At 40.4% G+C, this 20,805-nt stretch overlaps 1 protein-coding gene across 1 annotated transcript in view; it reads left to right on the forward strand.

The window, feature by feature from the left end:
• Window positions 1-20,805, forward strand: part of LOC136858059 (probable E3 ubiquitin-protein ligase HERC1) — an 850,878-nt gene that overhangs the window by 430,452 nt on the left and 399,621 nt on the right. Inside the window, exon 39 of the mRNA XM_068225263.1 lies at window positions 12,895-13,210. Coding sequence (XP_068081364.1) covers window positions 12,895-13,210 — 316 coding nt within the window. The remainder of the gene's footprint in view (window positions 1-12,894; window positions 13,211-20,805) is intronic.

Consider the following 20,805-nt stretch of genomic DNA (forward strand, 5'->3'; position numbering starts at 1 on the left):
TCTCCACCTATTTATACCTTCTCCCTTCATAAAGTTGCAGGTCCTCCTTATTGGGTCTTCTTGGATGTTTCTTCTCTCTTCACCAGGTAGTCCCAGTGTGGAGATTCTGATTCTTCCCAGCGCCTCACTTTCAAAGAGTATATGTTCAGCTGATTCTTCTGCATTGTTAAGCTGCGTTTACACTAAGCGCAATTTCCTCGCGAAATTATTTCGCGAGGGAATTGCACCTAGTGTAGACGCTCCCTCACCCCTGAGTAATTGCGGAGTGAGTGCCCTCGCTGCGAGCCGGAGGTCAGTCGGTTTTTGTCCGCGCATCAAAGGGTTTCGCTCATCGAATTTCTCTCAGTGTAAACGTGGTCCCCGTAGTTGCGCGAGGGATGGATCAAGAACAGTGCTTGCAGCTCATCGAGCTCTACAAAAATAGAGATTTTTATATGGAATCAGAAAAACAAAATCTATTTCAATCGCAATAAAAGAGAAGATGCGCGGAAGGAAATTAGTTCTCAACTAAACTTTCCTATCTCTACAGTGAAAGCGAAGATGAAAGCACTACTGGGATCATATCGAAGTGAAAGATCGAAAGAAAATAAGAGCAGACTCACTGGATCAGGTAAGCTATTACTATTGGTTTAAATGCAAAATTGCGTCATTTCATTACTTTTTTGAACCTACCGGTATCTATTTTGAAACATTCTTGGCTCATTGTGAAGAACTTCCACTAGTGGGCAGACAACACCACATTCAGAAGGCACAAGCCCTGAACATTTGGATTCGTCATATTTAGATGGGCTATTGTGCTTGTGACTAATTTTACTTGGTTTGTGATTTATTTTTCTTCCATTTCTTTACATTTTCACCCATTTTTTGCATTGATCCACAACAATTAACAATTATATCAAACGCTATTTTTTAAATGGGTACGGTTTGGATACGAAATGTATTTCTAAATTGAATTAATGTTGTGATTTTAATTATTAGCATTCCTGTTTGTTCATTTGACTTTTTTAAAATACATATATAATACCGAGTCGATTTACTGTTTTAAATGCGATTAATTATCATCCTTACCTTCACATAATCCTGAAGTGTTTCAATCAACACATCACAAACTTCTGGGACGATTTTTGATATTGTGCACATCGATATTTTAATGGATACTCCAAACTTGTGTACGAATCACCAGTTGCTAAGAAACGCAGTGTGACAGCCAACCTTTCTCTCACTGTTACTGCTTCTCTGAATGTTGTGTCTTGTTCTTCAACTTTTTGACTGATCAGTGAAACGAGTTGTTCAAAATCTTGGGTACTCATGCGGACGAAGTTCCTAATTGTATCGTCAATGGTTTCCTGTACCATTTCTCTCATAAGGCTGTTTCCATATTGGCTTCTGCCAAGGAATAATTGTTTGCTCCACTATCATCGAGGGCGCCGATTTTTGTTCTTCCCTTTCTTGATCAAAAATGACATTGATATGATGGAAAACGCTGCTGCAGCGGCTGGAGGGACAAAACAAGTTTCCATGTTGGCTGCAAAACAAGAACAGAAGCGTTCAGGCTTGTCGAAGGCGGCTCGTCCCACTCGCGCTATTTTTCGCTGTGAATTGCGCTCTGTTTTGGGTAGTGCGAAATTTCCCTCGAAACGAGTAAATTTCACCCGAGTGACTTTCGCAAGGGAGTTTCGCTAGTGTAAACGCAGCTTAACATTTCCTACATACATTGTCTCTTATTACTCCAATTCTATGCAGGTGCTTTTTAGGATGGCATTGTCCAGTCAGCAGTCCTACTGCTACCCATCTTATATTTTCTCTGCTAAGTTCCAGCAGTTCCTTAGTATGCTTCTTGCTTGGGCTCTTTATTAGTTCCGCAAGCCTGCATCCTGGAGCATTTTTCCAGTTTTCGATTTGGTTCTTTTGTACCCATTTACCTATGTAAAATAGGGCTAGTCTATAAGAGATCCCACATACTGGTTCTGGACCCACAAAAGGTGTTTCTGACCCCTTCTTACCTTCTGTGCTTGCATGCCCAGGTACCCATATTATTTTAACCACATTGTACTCTGAGAGCTTCAGGAGAAAGTGTATGACAATACCAAACAATTTTGGATGTAACCCGGACAGCTTCAAGTGCCTTAATGGCTGCTTGGCTATCTCTAAATATGAAAATGTTCTTATCTCTGTAGTTCATTTTCAGGTTTTCTTTAAGGCATGTAATGATGGCTATCAGTTCAGCTTGGATAACTGTAGTGTGTCTGCCTAGACTCATTTGGATTGATCTGTCGGGTCTTTCGCCGTTGATCCCTCCTCCTGTTCCCTTCTCAGTCCTTGTGCCGTCTGTCCACCACACAATATCTTCCCTACCAGTCCATCTGTTAATGTCCCAGTCTTCCTTTTTTGTTATCTGGGTCTCAAACGGTTTCTCAAAGATATACTTTGGAATCAATGATCAGCTGGCATTTGTAAAACTTCCCCTGTCCCACATGCCATCTCTTGATGATATTTTATACAATGCTCTAACCTCTTTCTTCATTTTGGCTAGGTTGTTGGTGGTATGCCAAGGAGAGGCTCCTCCAGCACCTTCCAGTTCTTAATGAAATTTGCTATATGCGTGGTACTCAATGTGATATCTATTATCTCTCGACGATTCTTATTTATGAATGTTGGTTTATTTCCTAGGTTTAATATTATCAATTCTGATCTAAAAATAAACTCTAGTAAAGACTCACACCTTGCATTGCAGTTGGTACTGCCCCATACAGTGTGATGTGCATTTGCATGTGCTCCGAGTACTCTTCCCTCTTTGCTTTGCAAACCAATTCTTCAATGTCTTCCGATGGAGGCAGATCCATTGAGTCATATGGGAAGTACGCAGAGCCCATTGTTATTTCTCTGGGACCTTCCCAATTTCCAAGTTTTATCTTGGCTGCCACTAAATTCCTTGAAACTGAGCTCGATAGCTGCAGTCGCTTAAGTGCGGCCAGTATCCAGCATCCTACATTCAGTATCCAGTAATCGGGAGATTGTGGGTTCGAGCCCCACTGTCAGCAGCCCTGAAGATGGTTTTCCGTGGTTTCCCATTTTCACACCAGGCAAATGCCGGGGCTGTACCTTACTTAAGACCACGGCCGCTTCCTTCAAATTCCTAGGCCTTTCCTATCCCATTGTCGCCGTAAGACATATCTGTGTCGGTGCGACGTAAAGCAAATAGCAAAAAAAAAAAATTCCTTGAACAATGTTCCTGTAACAGAAGGCATATTAATTTTTCGCTCACAAATAAGCATGTTCTGGGCATATTCGATGTAGTATTGTACATCAACTTACCCCCAGATTCCGCCAGTCCTGCTACTCTGCCCATAACTACCCATGGCTCTTGTATCAATCAATCAATCAATCAATCAGTACTGATCTGCATTTAGGGCAGTCGCCCAGGTGGCAGATTCCCTATTTGTTGTTTTCCTAGCCTTTTCCTAAATGATTTCAAAGAAATTGGAAATTTATTGAACATCCCTCTTGGTAAGTTATTCCAATCCCTAACTCCCCTTCCTATAAATGAATATTTGCCCCAGTTTGTCCTCTTGAATTCCAACTTTATCTTCATATTATGATCTTTCCTACTTTTATAAACGCCATTCAAACTTATTTGTCTACTAATGTCATTCCACGCCATCTCTCCGCTGACAGCCCGGAACATACCACTTAGTCGAGCAGCTCTTCTTCTTTCTCTCAATTCTTCCCAACCCAAACATTGCAACATTTTTGTAACGCTACTCTTTTGTCGGAAATCGCCCAGAACAAATCGAGCTGCTTTTCTTTGGATTTTTTCCAGTTCTTGAATCAGGTAATCCTGGTGAGGGTCCCATACACTGGAACCATACTCTAGTTGGGGTCTTACCAGAGACTTATATGCCCTCTCCTTTACATCCTTACTACAACCCCTAAACACCCTCATAACCATGTGCAGAGATCTGTACCCTTTATTTACAATCCCATTTATGTGATTACCCCAATGAAGATCTTTCCTTATATTAACACCTAGATACTTACAATGATCCCCAAAAGGAACTTTCACCCCATCAACGCAGTAATTAAAACTGAGAGGACTTTTCCTACTTGTAAAACTCACAACCTGACTTTTAACCCCGTTTATCAACATACCATTGCCTGCTGTCCATCTCACAACATTTTCGAGGTCACGTTGCAGTTTCTCACAATCTTGTAACTTATTTATCACTCTATAGAGAATAACATCATCCGCAAAAAGCCTTACCTCCGATTCCACTCCTTTACTCATATCATTTATATATATATAAGAAAACATAAAGGTCCGATAATACTGCCTTGAGGAATTCCCCTCTTAATTATTACAGGGTCAGATAAAGCTTCACCTACTCTAATTCTCTGATATCTATTTTCTAGAAATATAGCAACCCATTCAGTCACTCTTTTGTCTAGTCCAATTGCACTCATTTTTGCCAGTAGTCTCCCATGATCCACCCTATCAAATGCTTTAGACAGGTCAATCGCGATACAGTCCATTTGACCTCCTGAATCCAAGATATCTGCTATATCTTGCTGGAATCCTACAAGTTGAGCTTCAGTGGAATAACCTTTCCTAAAACCGAATTGCCTTCTATCGAACCAGTTATTAATTTCACAAACATGTCTAATATAATCAGAAAGAATGCCTTCCCAAAGCTTACATACAATGCATGTCAAACTTACTGGCCTGTAATTTTCAGCTTTATGTCTATCACCCTTTCCTTTATACACAGGGGCAACTATAGCAACTCTCCATTCATCTGGTATAGCTCCTCCGACCAAACAATAATCAAATAAGTACTTCAGATATGGTACTATATCCCAACCCATTGTCTTTAGTATATCCCCAGAAATCTGATCAATTCCAGTTGCTTTTCTAGTTTTTAACTTTTGTATCTTATTGTAAATGTCATTGTTATCATATGTAAATTTTATTTCTTCCTTTGCCTTAGTCTCCTCCTCTATCTCGACATTATCCTTGTAACCAACAATCTTTACATACTGCTGACTGAATACTTCTGCCTTTTGAAGATCCTCACATACACACTCCCCTTGTTCATTAATTATTCCTGGAATGTCCTTCTTGGAACCTGTTTCTGCCTTAAAATACCTATACATACCCTTCCATTTTTCACTAAAATTCGTATGACTGCCAATTATGCTTGCCATCATATTATCCTTAGCTGCCTTCTTTGCTTGATTCAATTTTCTAGTAAGTTCCTTCAATTTCTCCTTACTTCCACAGCCATTTCTAACTCTATTTCTTTCCAGTCTGCACCTCCTTCTTAGTCTCTTTACTTCTCTATTATAATAAGGTGGGTCTTTACGATTCCTTACCACCCTTAATGGTACAAACCTGTTTTCGCATTCCTCAACAATTTCTTTAAACCCATCCCAGAGTCTGTTTACATTTATATTTACCGTTTTCCACCGATCATAGTTACTTTTTAGAAACTGCCTCATGCCTGCTTTATCAGCCATGTGGTACTGCCTAACAGTCCTACTTTTAAGACCTTCCTTTCTATCACATTTATTTTTAACTACCACAAAAACAGCTTCATGATCACTAATACCATCTATTACTTCAGTTTCCCTATAGAGCTCATCTGGTTTTATCAGCACGACATTCAGGATATTTTTCCCTCTGGTTGGTTCCATCACTTTCTGAATCAGCTGTCCTTCCCATATTAACTTATTTTCCATTTGTTGGTCATGCTTTCTGTCGTTCGCATTTCCTTCCCAATTGACATCTGGCAAATTCAGATCTCCCGCTACAATCACATTTCTTTCCATGTCGTTTCCCACATAGCTGACTATCCTATCAAATAATTCTGAATCCGCGTCAGTGCTACCCTTTCCCGATCTGTACACTCCAAATATATCAAGTTGCCTATTATCTTTAGAAATGAGCCTTACACCTAGAATTTCATGTGTCTCATCTTTAACTTTTTCGTAGCTTACAAATTCTTCTTTTTCACCAGAATGAACACTCCGCCTCCCACCCTTCCTATCCTATCTCTACGATACACACTCCAGTGCCGTGGGAAAATTTCTGCATCCATTATATCATTTCTCAGCCATGATTCAACACCTATTATAATATCTGGTGAATATATATCTATTAAATTACTTAATTCTATTCCTTTCCTTACAATACTTCTACAGTTCAACACTAACAATTTTATGTCGTCCCTACTTGATTTCCAGTTCCCTGTTCCCTTATCACCGCTCCCTAGGCCATCCCGTTTCCCTGAATGTACCTCCCTATTACCCTTCCAAACAAATTTCCTAACTTATACGTACCACTGCGGTTTAAATGAAGGCCATCTGAGCGCAGATCCCTATCTCCTACCCACCCATTTGGATCTAGGAATTTCACTCCCAGTTTCCCACATACCCACTCCATAGTCTCATTTAAATCCCCAATCACCCTCCAGTCAGTATAAGATCCATGTCACTAACCTCGGACTTGAACTTCCTGACAAAATTGGCAACAGCTGCCTTTTTATGTTGAAGGTTGTCCTGTAGAACTTTCAGCACCATCCTTGCCAATGCTAGGTTTTGTTTTTCCTCAATTTGATCTGCCCAATTCCATGCTTGGGCTTCTTGAGCTCTTAAAAATCTCTTTCATTAAGGGCCAAAGCTATTGTTCTTCCTGTGTCATCAATAGTTGTCGCTTTCAGCACTCTCCACTTTTCGTCGGAAGTTTGGTGTCGTGCCGATGTATTCTGACAGGAACATCTTCAACCTTCATCTTGTCAAATGGAGGTTGAAACTTGGTGATGATCTTTGTAGTATTCAGCACCTTCTTGGCTTCTGCCACATCCTAATTCTCCCCGTTTGGCTACTGTCTGTTCCAGCCAACTTTTGGTTCGGGATTTGCACTGATCAGTACCATTGCTCCACTTTCCTGCCTTGGAGACTCGAGGAAGCCTGGAAGACATCCGTCCAACAGCAGTTTCATCTGCGCAATCAGACCAGATGAGTGCTCTTTCACATCTTCCTCCTTTAGTTTCCCATCTGGCAAGGTTTTAGGTATTACGGCTACCTTTCCGAAAACGATATGACCGTTTCTTCTTTCTGTTTCTTGACGGACCAAGCTCGATAGCTGCAGTCGCTTAAGTGCGGCCAGTATTCAGTATTCGGGAGATAGTAGGTTCAAACTCTACTGTCGGCAGCCCTGAAGATGGTTTTCCGTGGTTTCCCATTTTCACACCAGGCAAATGCTGGGGCTGTACCTTAAGTAAGGCCACGGCCGCTTCCTTCCCAGTCCTAGCCCTTTTCTCTCCCATCGTCACCATAAGACCTATCTGTCTCGGTGTGACGTAAAGCCAGTAGCAAAAAAAAAAGTTTCTTGACGGATGGTTTTGTAGCCGAACTTGATGGCGTACTATTGTTGCTATTTTGGCTTCTTTTCTCGCTCTCTTTGTTGCGAGGTGGTCTGTGAATATGTAATATGTTGATTTTCGATGCAGAAATCTTCAGTTCTGTCTCTACGGACGTTCCTGATTTGCTTGTGGTAGCAGTCTGCTCTACTGATGCTTCTGTTGCCATTTCTTGTTTGTGTTGGTGATAGCCTGTCGTATTGGGACTTCTGTCTCCATTTTTTCATCTAGGGCTTGCTTCTGGATCTGCTCTGCTGGAGCTTCCGTGGCTTCCCATGATGTCAGAGTTTTTGAAAATGGCCCTTTGTGAGAGCATCCATGTTTCGATCAGGCATAGGGTTTTTGCCCGTTCTAGGATCCTGAGCGTCGTTCTCACCATCCGTGATGAGGCATACAGCCAGACATTGTCCTCCTGCAACTCAGGCTCTCCGTAGCTTAAACCATGCCCGTCAGTTGTTCGTCTAGCGCTCCGCCCCTGGCCCGAACCTAGCCAGGTTTGTTCCCACTTCAGTAGGCCTACTCAACGTGGCTTCCACTTGGTATTCCCATGTCTAAGTTCATAGTCATGAGTTTCCCCCTAGGTTGGGTTCGCCCCTTTCCCAACCCACAGCTCATCCAGACTATGTAGAGCAAAGTGATGTGTTGGTTCCAGCACCCCGCAGTGAGCCTTCACCTCATTCACCAGCACCACTTCTCCTGAATCACCGTATCACCCATGTGGAGGAACCATGGATGCCTCTGTAGCATGTGCGGGCGAGGCTTCCACTTTCAATTCTTGGCTTGGGCCAGTAACAATCATAATGCCTCAAGATGTTTTCGGGCAATACCTGATTTTGGTCCGCGAGAGGGTATTTTATTTCCCTCAGACCCTCCAGACAAGTCCAGAGGACCCCCCTATGCACCACCTGGGACGAGCCCGATAGGGGAACAGGTAAGAAAACCCCCACGGGGTTTTTAGACTACAAATTAATGTTGAGTGATAGACAACATTGTCTTTGAGTGGAAAATTTAGAAAGGATGTTAATAGTTCATTGTGAAGCCAATTATAGACAGTAAAGAACAAGCACAGGTAAAAGTTACAGATTGCATATTCACTTGTCTTTTATAGTTCATTAATCAGTTTACTACTAAATGTATTATTAAATTAATTAATTTAAAAATCATCAGAGCAATCACAGATAGGTTTAAGTTCTTGTAGCTGTAACAACATTATTAATAGAACCTGTTATTCAATGGATGCAGAGCACATTTTAAGAGTCTATAATTTAGTGTTCAGTTAAAGCATTATTTTCTGATATAAAATTTAGGAAAGACATATACATTTATTGTGAATTGAATTATGAACAATAAAAAAGATTTGGTAAAAAATATAAAACATATAGTTTGATCTGATTCTGTAAAAGTTAGATGAATTTATGTTTGAAATGAATTTTTATATATGTATTCTACCCCACCTGCATCCAAGTCAGAGTGAAAATAATCCCGGTAGCATCTCAGGAGAAAATTTTTTTTGCAATAATTTATTTATTTATTTATTTATTTATTTATTTATTTATTTATTTATTTATTTATTTATTTATTTATTTATTTATTTATTTATTTATTTATTTATTTATTTATTTATTTATTTATTTATTTATTTATTTATTTATTTATTTATTTATTTATTTATTTATTTATCGTAGGTTCCGAGAAAGATCGCCTTCCAGTCCTCTCTACGTATCGCTCAATAAATCAAATTCCTGTCGGTGGACGTCTCCATTCGACATTCAGTGGCAACAAGTCTCAACACAAATGAATATGTGACCTTAGCTCTACATATGTCTTATCCTACATAAATAATAAATCCAATTTAATATTTATACTAATTTATTAGCATGCTAATCTGAAGAGAACTTAAACAAATATTGATAAACACAAGAAAAGAACAATGTGCTTCTATACAAAGTAAAAATCTCTAGTAATCATTCGTGAAATAATCTTTCTTATTTACAATTTTTCTCTCTGGCGATGACTCATAATTGAAATGGGATTTTTTAAAGATATCAACTGACCCGTCCAACACTGAACTTCATGACATTCAAGTACATAAAACCAACTTGTAGTATCTAAATCACAAGTCGACTCCTCTGTCGGGAAAATTTAAGTTTAATGACATAAGTAAGATGCCCTACTGAAAATATAATTCATGTAGTTTAGTTAGTTTTCATCTAACTTCATTCATATTTGATCATCCTGACGTTCCTATACGAAACCTTCATCTGTATTATATTTATTATATGGGAATTTTCATAATTGGAGCCCTATCATGTCCAATTTTATCTTATGGACCTTTATTATTTCACATATTACTATCTGGGATTCTTATTATGACTTTATTTTACTTGTGAGATTAGAGATATTTGATAAGTTTCTTTAACATGGCCAAAAATTGTTGCCATATCTTCAAAATGTTGCTAGAAATGAAATATTGATATATTTCTCCTATATATTAAAATTCATCAGTGATATTAGCAAATATAAACAAGCTAAATCTATCTTTCAGTAATCATCAACTTATTCGGGAGATAGTAGGTTCGAACCCCACTGTCGGCAGCCCTGAAAATGGTTTTCCGTGGTTTCCCATTTTCACACTAGGCAAATGCTGGGGCTGTACCTTAATTACGGCCACGGCCGCTTCCTTCCCACTCCTAGCCCTTCCCTGTCCCATCGTCGCCATAAGACCTATCTGTGTCGGTGCGACGTAAAGCAACTAGCAAAAAAAAAAAAATAATAGGTAATAATAATCATCAACTAGCATAGTGCAACAAATATGTGCCAATCTGTTATATATTATTCCACAGTCAATCATAGTCTTAACCTCATTACATATTCAGTCGTGCCATTCATTGAGTTAGCTCATGATTTCAATCTACAGATCGTTTGGGAAAGGAAGACTCTAAACACGTTGATTACTCTTACTACATATCCTTACATCTTCACCAATTATGTATGCGGAGGCTAACAACTACTCATAATATGTCACTATTGTTTCAAATTGACATAAAATCAGCTGTTCTCTTACTAATACACTCGTCTCAACATGAGCCTAACCCTATAATAGTTACTCAGTACGATCCTCTATCGACATATCATATAACTTAGCAATATCCTCTTCTTACATACAACCTCTCAAAACATGAACATTTAAATCTCAATATTTCCACTAATACACAATTCGAATCTATTTCTTAGTCGTCATTCTTCTCATTTCATTAATCTTCCTCATAACCTCTGTTTCTTTGGCGTTGATTTAGTCTTCTTGGATAACGATGTTGGAGCATATCTTACATGGGATTTCGTAACGATGCTTCTTGCTCTTTTCATGTCCTGGTAGATCCTCAGCTTTTCCTTAGATTCGTTCATGTTCCTTGAGCCATATAACTTTATTGTTCACTTCATCCTGTATGCCATCAATCACATATTGGATCAGCAACTGTTCTTCAACAGAACCTCTACTGGCAATTTCTTTCATCACTGGTAAGTACTCTTTGTATGACTCTTCCTTCTTCATTATCCTCTTAGTGAGCATCTCTTGGATGTCTTTGGTGTTAACTTTAGTAAAGAATTTTTCTTTAATTGCAGAAGCTAATTTCTCCCACTAAGATATCTTTTGTTCTCCTTGAATGAACAGCTTTGCGAGACCTGATAGGGATTTCTTTGCAAACACAAACTTCTGGATCTCATTCCAATTAAGAAGTGAGGCTGTGTCTTCGAATTCTGCAATCCACTTCTCAACAGGATATCCTCCAGTGCCATTAAATGGGTGTATGCAGTTTTCAACATCTTTGAATGTCAGGGAGAACGTTCCATCTGACTATTTCAAGTGAGATCGGGTAGGCCTGAAACTCTGAGGATCATCAAGCCCACTGCAGTCTTCCTTGGTCCCTGTAGATGAATATCTACGCACGTAACCATGTGATTCTTCTGTCCGTATGTGCCTCTACTTGGTTTCAAGTCTGTTCATAAAACATGCTGAATTATTGCCGAAATAGACGTCATCATCCTCCTCATGATCATCATCTTCTCCTTCTTCACAAGATTTGTTAAGTCGCTCAGATGGGTTATGATTTGTGATATTAATAGATTCTTATCTCCTTCATAGCTTAAGCACAATACATTACTCACAGCAATCAAGTCGCATTCACCAAAATTATCCTGTATGAATCTAACCTGATCGTATTCTGCGTCACCATGCAAGAACTGAAAACCTCCAATTTCTCTTAAGCATTATCTGTTCTGCCTATCTCCTTTGTTTCCATACACAAATGTATCCAGGGTCCTAATTGTGGTCACTGACTGCATCAAAATATTTCTTCTAATCCTTTCTATCTCACCTAAGGTTGATATTATAATAGGTTATGATTCATCTTGTCATAAATTAGCAGCATGCATCAAACTTGAATATTCACATCTTATCATAGAGAAATATATTGTACTCACGATTTGAGATTTCTTCACTATCCACTCCTTACCATACGTCTTGAAATATCTGTGGTGTAATTCATCTTCTCTTCGTTGGCGTCTTTACAACTGCGTCTCAGTAATCAGCGTCGTAAATTTCTCCGTTTTCTGTATTTCGCATTATTCTCCATCCATCCCGGGGACAAACTGCCAGAGTTTGTAGGAAATTACATAGGTATATTTGGATACAAAAATAATACAAATATAACAAATTAACTTTTTTTTCTTTACGTCGCACCGACACAGGTCTTATGGGAACGATGGGACAGGAAAGGCCTAGGAATGGGAAAGAAGTGGCCATGGCCTTAATTAAAGTACAGCCCCAGCATTTGCCTGGTGTGAAAATGGGAAACCACGGAAAACCATCTTCAGGGCTGCCGACAGTGCGGTTCGAACCCACTAACTCCCAGATACGAGCTCACAGCTGTGTGCCCCTAACCGCACGGCCAACTCGCCCGGTCAAATTAACATTAACAAAATACAGGCACCAAACACATCATCCAGTGAGTCTATATCACCATCTTCTTGTCCGGCTCCATGGCTAAATGGCTAACGTGCTGGCCGTTGGTCACAGGGGTCCGGGGTTCGATTTCTGGCAGCGTCGGGAATTTGAACCATAATTGGTTAATTTCACTGGCACGGGGGCTGGGTGTATGTGTCATTTTCATCATCATTTCATCCTCATCACGACATGTAGGTCGCCTATGGGCGTCAAATCAAAAGACCTGTATCTGGCGAGCCGAACTTGTCCTCGGACACTCCTGGCACAAAAAGCCATACGCCATTTCATTTACCATCTTTGTGTTTTTTCCTCGTTTTTCTATTGTCTTTTTCCATACTGCCGACACCAATACTGCAGTAATGAACAAAAATAATGCCTTGTAAATTTTGGGTTATCTTTATTTTATTATGATTCCTTCTTGTATTCTTATTGAAAAGAGATTTGTCATTTGCTTTAATTTTGTGTTTTCAGGATGGTGGAGGACCTCGTGCACCTCACAATGCTGTGACAACACGCCCCAACTCTTTGTCAAGGATTGTCCGCAGCATTTCACCATTACGACCTCCACGATCTCTGCCATTGGCCATGGCTCTTTGCAGTTTCTCAGAGTTTACATCTCCACAATTGGGATCCCCTTCCTTGTCCAACAAGCCCACTCCACAGTCTGCTCCTTTGTTACGAGCACATCGTCTACGGTCCCCCTCACCACCTCCTCCTCCAATTGCAGCTCCACTAATGGAGATGGGCTTCTCTCTCAAGCATGTACAAAAGGCTATCAACGCCACAGGTAGGATTCATTTACAGTAAAACAAAATGTATGAAAGTGTAGAAGAGCTATTTGAAATTGTCCTTTGTTATAAATGTTGGAAAGTTTAGAATTAAAATGCTATTGGAAAAGAACTTCAGACAAAGTACCTGTTCCATAAAGATTAATTAATTATCCATTGTAGTTTAACAGCAGGGCTTGTAATTGACCAGAGTAACATTTTAATCTCTCTCACTGATGTTTGTTTCATTTTGATTAATAACTGTGGGGTAAAACTGAAATTTTACCAGATTGTTCATAGATAATACGCATGTAATGGATTTATAGTAAATACACTCATTTTCATAAAAACCAAAAGACCTTGGAAGACTAGATATAGGAAGTTCATATTCACAGGACATGTGCATTAGTATGTTTTGAAGAAATGATTAGCATTTGAACCACGTCGGCCCTCACGTTCTAGGTCCACATCGATATCTCGGCGCACCACCACCGACTGGTAAAATGTGCCTGCAACTCTCGTTGCTATAAACGGAAGGTAATTGATCAGTGTGACTTGAGCAGACGTGCAGGATGCATCGCAGACACATGCGAGAACCGTACCGTCAAATGAGTGAGTTTGAAAAAGGGTGCATTATTGGCATGAGAGAACGTCATGCATCCAGCCAGGAAATTGCTGATCATGTGGGATGAAGTGTATCAGCAGTGCAAAGAGTGTGTACAGAATGGGACACCTCATCCGAATGGCATTGCAGGACAGATCTGCATCCTCCTCGACTCTGGAGCAACAGTGTAACACATCGTACACTATCAGGAGTGACAGTCCATCGCGATTTATTACAGTCTGGGTTACCGGCGTGTCATGTACTTCTCCGCCTACCTTTGACTACTATGCATAAACATGCTAGACTGCAATGATGTGTGGAACGACGTCACTGGGAACAGGAATGGCAGAACATAGTGTGTTTGGACAAATTGAGGTTCACAGTTGGTATGTGTCCTGGGCACTGTGACCAGCTTGACCTATGTGAATGACATCCTGCGACCCGTAGCCATACCCTTTCTGCACGACACCCCAGATGCCACATTTCAGCAGGACAATGCGCGACCACATGTTGCTGCACGAACACGTGCCTTCTTGTTGTCACAGGATGTCAGACTGTTGTCCTGGCCCGCCCGATCACTGGATTTGTCGACAATCGAAAATATGTGGGATATGGTGAAACGACGGGTGTGGCGCTGTGACCAATGCCAACCACCAAAGATGAACTGTGGAACCAGGTGAACGCAGCAAGGATGGCTATACCCCAGGACAACATTTGCGCCTTATACGCATCAATGCCATCTCGCATGGAACAAATTGTCAGTGCCCATGGAGAACCCAGGGCCTACTAGGCAATAGGTCACATGCTGAACCCAGGTGACTGAAATGTTAACTGTTTCTGTAGAACATGCTAATGAACATGTCCTGTATAAATGAACTTCTTATCTCTAGTCCTTCAAGGTGTTCTGTTTTTTATAAACATGCGTGTAGCTTACAGCTTTTTCATACACAGTAAAGGTCGTATATTATGAATACAAAGTACTTTGTGAGCAATGCAGTGACTCATTCTTTATTTGCTGCTTGTGTAGCAATTTAAATGTCTGGTTTGATCATTTTGTGAATGATGATGACCAAATTACATGAAATATAACCCCCACCTCATATAAATAATCTTCCTATTCAGAAATAGATGCTTCTCTCATCACTCACAGCTAAACTTTCCATTGTTCTTTTGTGGAAGAAAATCACCATTTGCGGCTATAGGACAATAGGCAGGGCAAAGTGATATATCTAGCGTCTGCCAAGAGGGGTGGTAGAGTGAGAGGGTTAGATGACAGTCATGTGCATTCAGCCTTTAAAAAGTTTTTCTTATTCACTGTCCCTTCTTTCTGACCGTCAGCACATGTTTGGGTCATGTTCTACATGCTTACCTATAATATTGTGCATTCTGAACTAGTCGCTGTGTGGCACTTTCATCACCGTCAGCAACATTGTCTTTTCCAGACCTTGAAGTTGGATGGGTTCCGTATTAGTTACAATTTGTTGAATAAAGTTTAACCATACAAGAATGATAATTTTTCATACACAATACATGTTTCAGTTATAGATGTACATTACTTGAATTGTCTTCTTCTTGTTCTTCTTCTTCTTCTTCTTCTTCTTCTTCTTCTTCTTCTTCTTCTTCTTCCATTCCCTTTTCCAGATTCTCTCTGGGCAGGGTAATGTACCAAAGCCCTCCACCACTCCTCTTCTAGTACTTTATTGCTATCGACTCGTCTGTTTGCAACACAGTCCACAACAGAGCTCCTCCATCTCATTCTAGGCCGTCCCTTAGGCCTCTTTGCAGTCTCTGTATCCATGTCTGTTCTCTTTGGTATTCTCTCTCCTGGCATTCTCATCATGTGTCCAAACCATTTTAGCTTTGCTTTATCAATCTCTTCTTGAAGTTTACACACTCCCACGCTCCTCTTTATTTCCTCATTTTGTATTCTATCTCGTCTCATCTTTCCCTGTATGCTCCTCAAGAACCTCATTTCAGCTGCTTGTATCTTACTTTGGTTCCGCTTAGTCAACGTCCAGGCTGATGAAGCATATGTCAGTATAGGTTTATAATAGGACGAGTATAAAACCTTCTTGCACTTCATTGGCACATCTTTGTTCCATACAATGTCTCTCATACACTGGTAGAAACTTGCAGACTGCTGTATTCTTAAATCAATTTCACCATCTAAATTTCCATCTTGTAACATCATGCTGCCTAAATATTTAAACATTTTCACTACTTCAAAAGGTTCATTTCCTATTTTTATCACTCCCCTGGATTTTCTGTTACCTCTCGTAATGCTCAAAGTCTTGCTTATCGCAGTACTAATCTTCATCCCAAAACTTCTTATCTCCTCATTCCAACACCTCTAAGCTTCAACTTGATAGTGTTGCCACGGAATACTAAAACTCTGTTCTAGAACAGCTAATTCACAATCCAATCAACACAAAGGATGTAGAATGTGAATGGACCACACTTCAAAATATCATTACAGAGTCTGCACAGAAAGTCATTGGCTATGAGGAAAGGAAGAGACAAGACTGGCTTGATAATAACAATGAAGAAATCTTGAACTTCATCAAGGCTAAACGGGATGCATATCTATCTGTTTCTCAAGATCCATCCTCCAGAGAGAAGAAAATGTGTTTTCAAAAACTAAAACAGGAGTGTCAGTCTGAAATCAGGAAAATAAAGAACAACTGATGGCAGCAAAAAGCCAAGGAACTTCAGAAATTCTCAGATATTAGGGACTTACGCAACTTTTATGCAGGACTGAAAAAGCCGTATGGTCCTGTCCGCTCATCATCGGGAACTCTGAAAACTGTTGATAATACCACCATTCTTATAGACAGCCAAGGCATCTTGAAATTATGGAAAGTGCTCTTCGGCTCACTCTTGAACTGTAGTGCTTCTGCTGCTGAAGATTTTCTTCAACATGTTCCTCAACATACTCCCCAATCCTGGATGGACTTTCCTCCAAACTTCCAAGAGTTTATCAAAGCGTACAGCAGAATGAAAACAGGAAAGGCTCCAGGATCAGACAACAACCCTCTTGAACTCATTCAAAGTAGAGGCTCACCCCTAAAAACCAGGCTTTTCTATCCGATTCTTCTAATCTGGGATGATTCTTCTAATCGGGGAAACCAAATATGTTCCTGTTGCCATGAAAAACTCCAGAACAGTTACAATCTTGAAGAAAGGGGATCGCAGTATCTGTGGAAACTACCATGGTATATCCCTGCTTTCCACAGCTGGAAAAATATTTACTAGAATCTTAATGAATCGACTTGTTTCTGAGAGGTTACTACCTGAATCTCAGTGTGGGTTTCGTGCCTGTCGTGGTACAGTTGACATGATCTTCTGCACAAGACAACTCCAGGAGAAGTGTAGAGAACAAATGACACCTCTGTTCTTAGTGTTCTATGACCTTGAAAAGGCCTTTGATACTGTTCCTTAAAATGCTATGTGGATGATTTTGAGGCGCGTTGGATGCCCCGAGCATTTTGTTGGTCTGATCCAGGCTTTCCATGATGGTATGGTTGGTCAGGTACTGTATCAGAATGATATCTCAGAAGAATTTCCAATCACAAATGGACTCAAGCAAGGATGTGTACTTGCACGTACACTTTTCGCCCTATAACTGGCAGCTGTGCTTTATGAGACAACGCCTGCAAACAACACAGGTGTGGAAATTTAATATCAGTATGATGGGAGCTTTATAACCAGCCCAGACTTCACTCCAAAAGATTAACGTATTCCACCCGGGTCACAGTATTGCAATATGCAGATGAAAATGCTTCTCCAGCCCACACACTAGAAGAGCTTCAACAACATCTCATTGTATTGTAAAACTTAAGCACTCTTTCAATGACTTCTTAGAATAAGTATTAGATGTAAGTGATGAATCTTTTATATTTTCATGAGCCAAATGTGGAAACTAATCAAATTACGGGTAGGAGACATCCACTACGTGGATTAGGTCTTTACTGCAAGCATAAGCCAGCGATCTTTTCTCAAATGCGGAACCCATAGCCCATAAGTTTTGAGAAGCTTATGAACGTTTTGGCCTGACTTAACATTCAGAAGACCAAAGTGCTTACTCAGCCTGCTCCTCGAACCCCCTCGCCAGATTTTGATATCACCATATCTGGCAGAGATCTGGAAAGGGTACTTCTAGTACCTTGGGAGTATTCTCTCAACGCACTGTACCTCTGAGAAGGACGTGGAAAACAGAATACAGGCTGCCCATGTGGCCTTTGGACGTCTCTCACATCGTGTATTCCAGAACAAAGATCTAAGTATCCGCACAAAAGTAATGGTGTACCAAGCTGTTGTTATTTCTGTGTTATTCTATGAGTGTGAAACCTGGACCCTATATTGCCAGGACATCAAAAAACTGGAATGCTTTCATTAACAAAAACTTAGGTACAATATGAACATCAAATGGGATGACCATATAACTAATATAGCAGTTCTCGAGAAAGCAAAGCTAAACAGTATCGAAGCCACCATCGTTGGTCATCGGCTTAGGTGGACAGGCCAAATCCATCGTATGAGTGACAGCAGACTCCCTCAGCAAATCCTGTATGGTGAAATCAGCACTGGCAAGAGGACTTGTGATTCTCCTCTGAAGCGATATAAAGACCAACTAAAGCAGACGATGAAAAGAATGGATATAACCCCAAATACTTAGCATACTCACGCATTAGATCACCCTCACTGGCATGCTATCATCTCAGCTGCAGTTGCACAGTTTGAGCTATCCATCAAAGACAGGAAGAGGAAACTTACCAGAGAAAGAAGCTACATCAAACACTGCCACATCCCCCACCTTCCATCGGATGCAACATGTGTGGCCGCATGTTTTATGCAAGAATTGGTCTGATAAGCCATCAGCGTGTGGACTAACAATTACGGAACTGCAGGTGAGAAACGAAAACTCGGATGCAAGTATCGGCCGCCGACAATGACTCTGGAGATTCTATACAACCACTGTAGACCAATTGTCCCTGCTGCTATGATCATTCCTGTGGTAACCTATACTTACTTAAAAATTTAAGGGAACTGTTATAAAGGATGTTGTGAATTCACAGGTTTAAACCAGCTTCCTGTTTACCTTTAAATTTAATATCTTGTGTTACTTAATAAAGGATCCTTAAACATTTTCAGTAGCCCGCCTGGTGGCCATGAACGTTGAGACATCAAGTCTATATGGTCTGACACCGTAGTGAGCTGGTTCTAGTACCATTGGTTGAAAAGATTTTCACCATCAGAATGCTTGCCAGCAGGGTAGGAGAAATGGCAGTATACAATTTTTAATCTCTAGATTGTGTGCCAAAAGCGTGGATTCGGTTCCAAACCTCTCCACAGTGTTCATATGGAGTGAGGGCATACGATGCTGTTGATGGTGATTCACTCGTTGGCGGGGACGTTGAAAGCTTTGATGCTATTCGACTGGCTATGTGCCAGTACTGAGTTTCATCCTCTCTCTTCCTACTATCATACATCATGTCATTTCATTTCATTAACTCGTCTGATGAGCCATTTGGTCATAAAAACTCACTATGAGCTTCATCTCACTTCATACCCAACCTCCTAGAGAAACAGGACAAGGGTTGGACTTACAAACATGATTATTAGTGTTATATTGCAAGATATCTTCAACAGATAGTTGGAAGTTCTAAAAACTAGTTGAGCGTTGAGAAGTCAATTTTTTATGTAACTGGCAGGTTTCTCAACCGGGCGAGTTGGTCGTGCGGTTAGGAGCGCTCAGCTGTGAGCTTGCATCTGGGAAATAGTGGGTTCGAATCCCACTCTCGGCAGCCCTGAAGATGGTTTTCCATGATTTCCCATTTTCACACCAGGCAAATGCTGGTGCTGTACCTTAATTAAGGCTACGGCCGCTTCCTTCCCACTCCTAGCCCTTTCCTAGCCCATCGTCGCCATAAGACATATCTGTGTTGGTGCGACGTAAAAGCAATAGCAGGTTTCTCACATTGATTGTAAACAGAGTTTTATACAGAGAAGTTAAAATAGTAGACTTGTAAGATCCCTTTTCTTAAAACCACTGATTTTTGGTTATGGTATCAAGTACCATTACTTGGATTCAGTTTATTTTATGTAAGGATGGGTGCAACAGCTTCTTGGCATAGGCAAAACTGCTCACTACATATGCACCTAACTGAATTCCTCCCTGCCACTTCATACCTTTGAGTAGATGATCAGTGTAAATTACAAACAACAAGGGTGAAAGATTACAGCCCTGTCTAATCCCTGTAAGTACCTTGAACTTAGAACTCATTCTACCATCATTTCTCACTGCAGCCCAGTTGTCAACGTAAATGCCTTTGATTGCTTTTAATAATCTACTCTAAATCCCATAATTCCTCAGTGGTCTGAAACCGCACTGGTTTTCATCCAACTTACTCTCCACCACTAATTGCACCCTCCCTTCCAAATGCCAGTGAACACTTTGCCTCGTATACTGATCAATGAAATACCTCGATAGTTGTTGCAATCCTTCTTGTTCCTTTGCTTATAGATAGGCACAGTTACTTCTTTCATCCAATCAGAAGATACCTTACTAACATTCCATGCTAATCTTATTAATCTGTGAAGTCAAGTCAGAGAGAGAGAGAGAGAGAGAGAGGGGGGGGGGGAGTAGGAATGGAACGCATATAATAGGACAAACACAAAGTCAGTTCACTGTGGGAAGAACAGTAACAGAAATAGGAGACGAGGACAAACATGGATACACAAAAAGACAAGGACAATTTCCACATCTTCATACACTGCCATCATCAAAAAGATAGGTTGTCTCCTTATCAGCCCAGTTCTTCTACATCCATCTCTTCTCAGCCCCCAATGAGTTTGTTTCTGCTTCCCAGGTGTATCAGGACAGCAGGCATCGACACATAATCAAGGGCTATCTTGACAAATCTTCAGTCTTGATGTGGAATAAGTGTAAGATAAGAAGAAAGATACTTGCAGGTAAAGGGAAGAAACTCTGTGTGAAGGTATTTCATCCCT

The sequence above is a fragment of the Anabrus simplex genome, chromosome 1 (assembly GCF_040414725.1).
Source record: "Anabrus simplex isolate iqAnaSimp1 chromosome 1, ASM4041472v1, whole genome shotgun sequence".
Classification (NCBI taxonomy): Eukaryota; Metazoa; Arthropoda; class Insecta; order Orthoptera; family Tettigoniidae; genus Anabrus; species Anabrus simplex.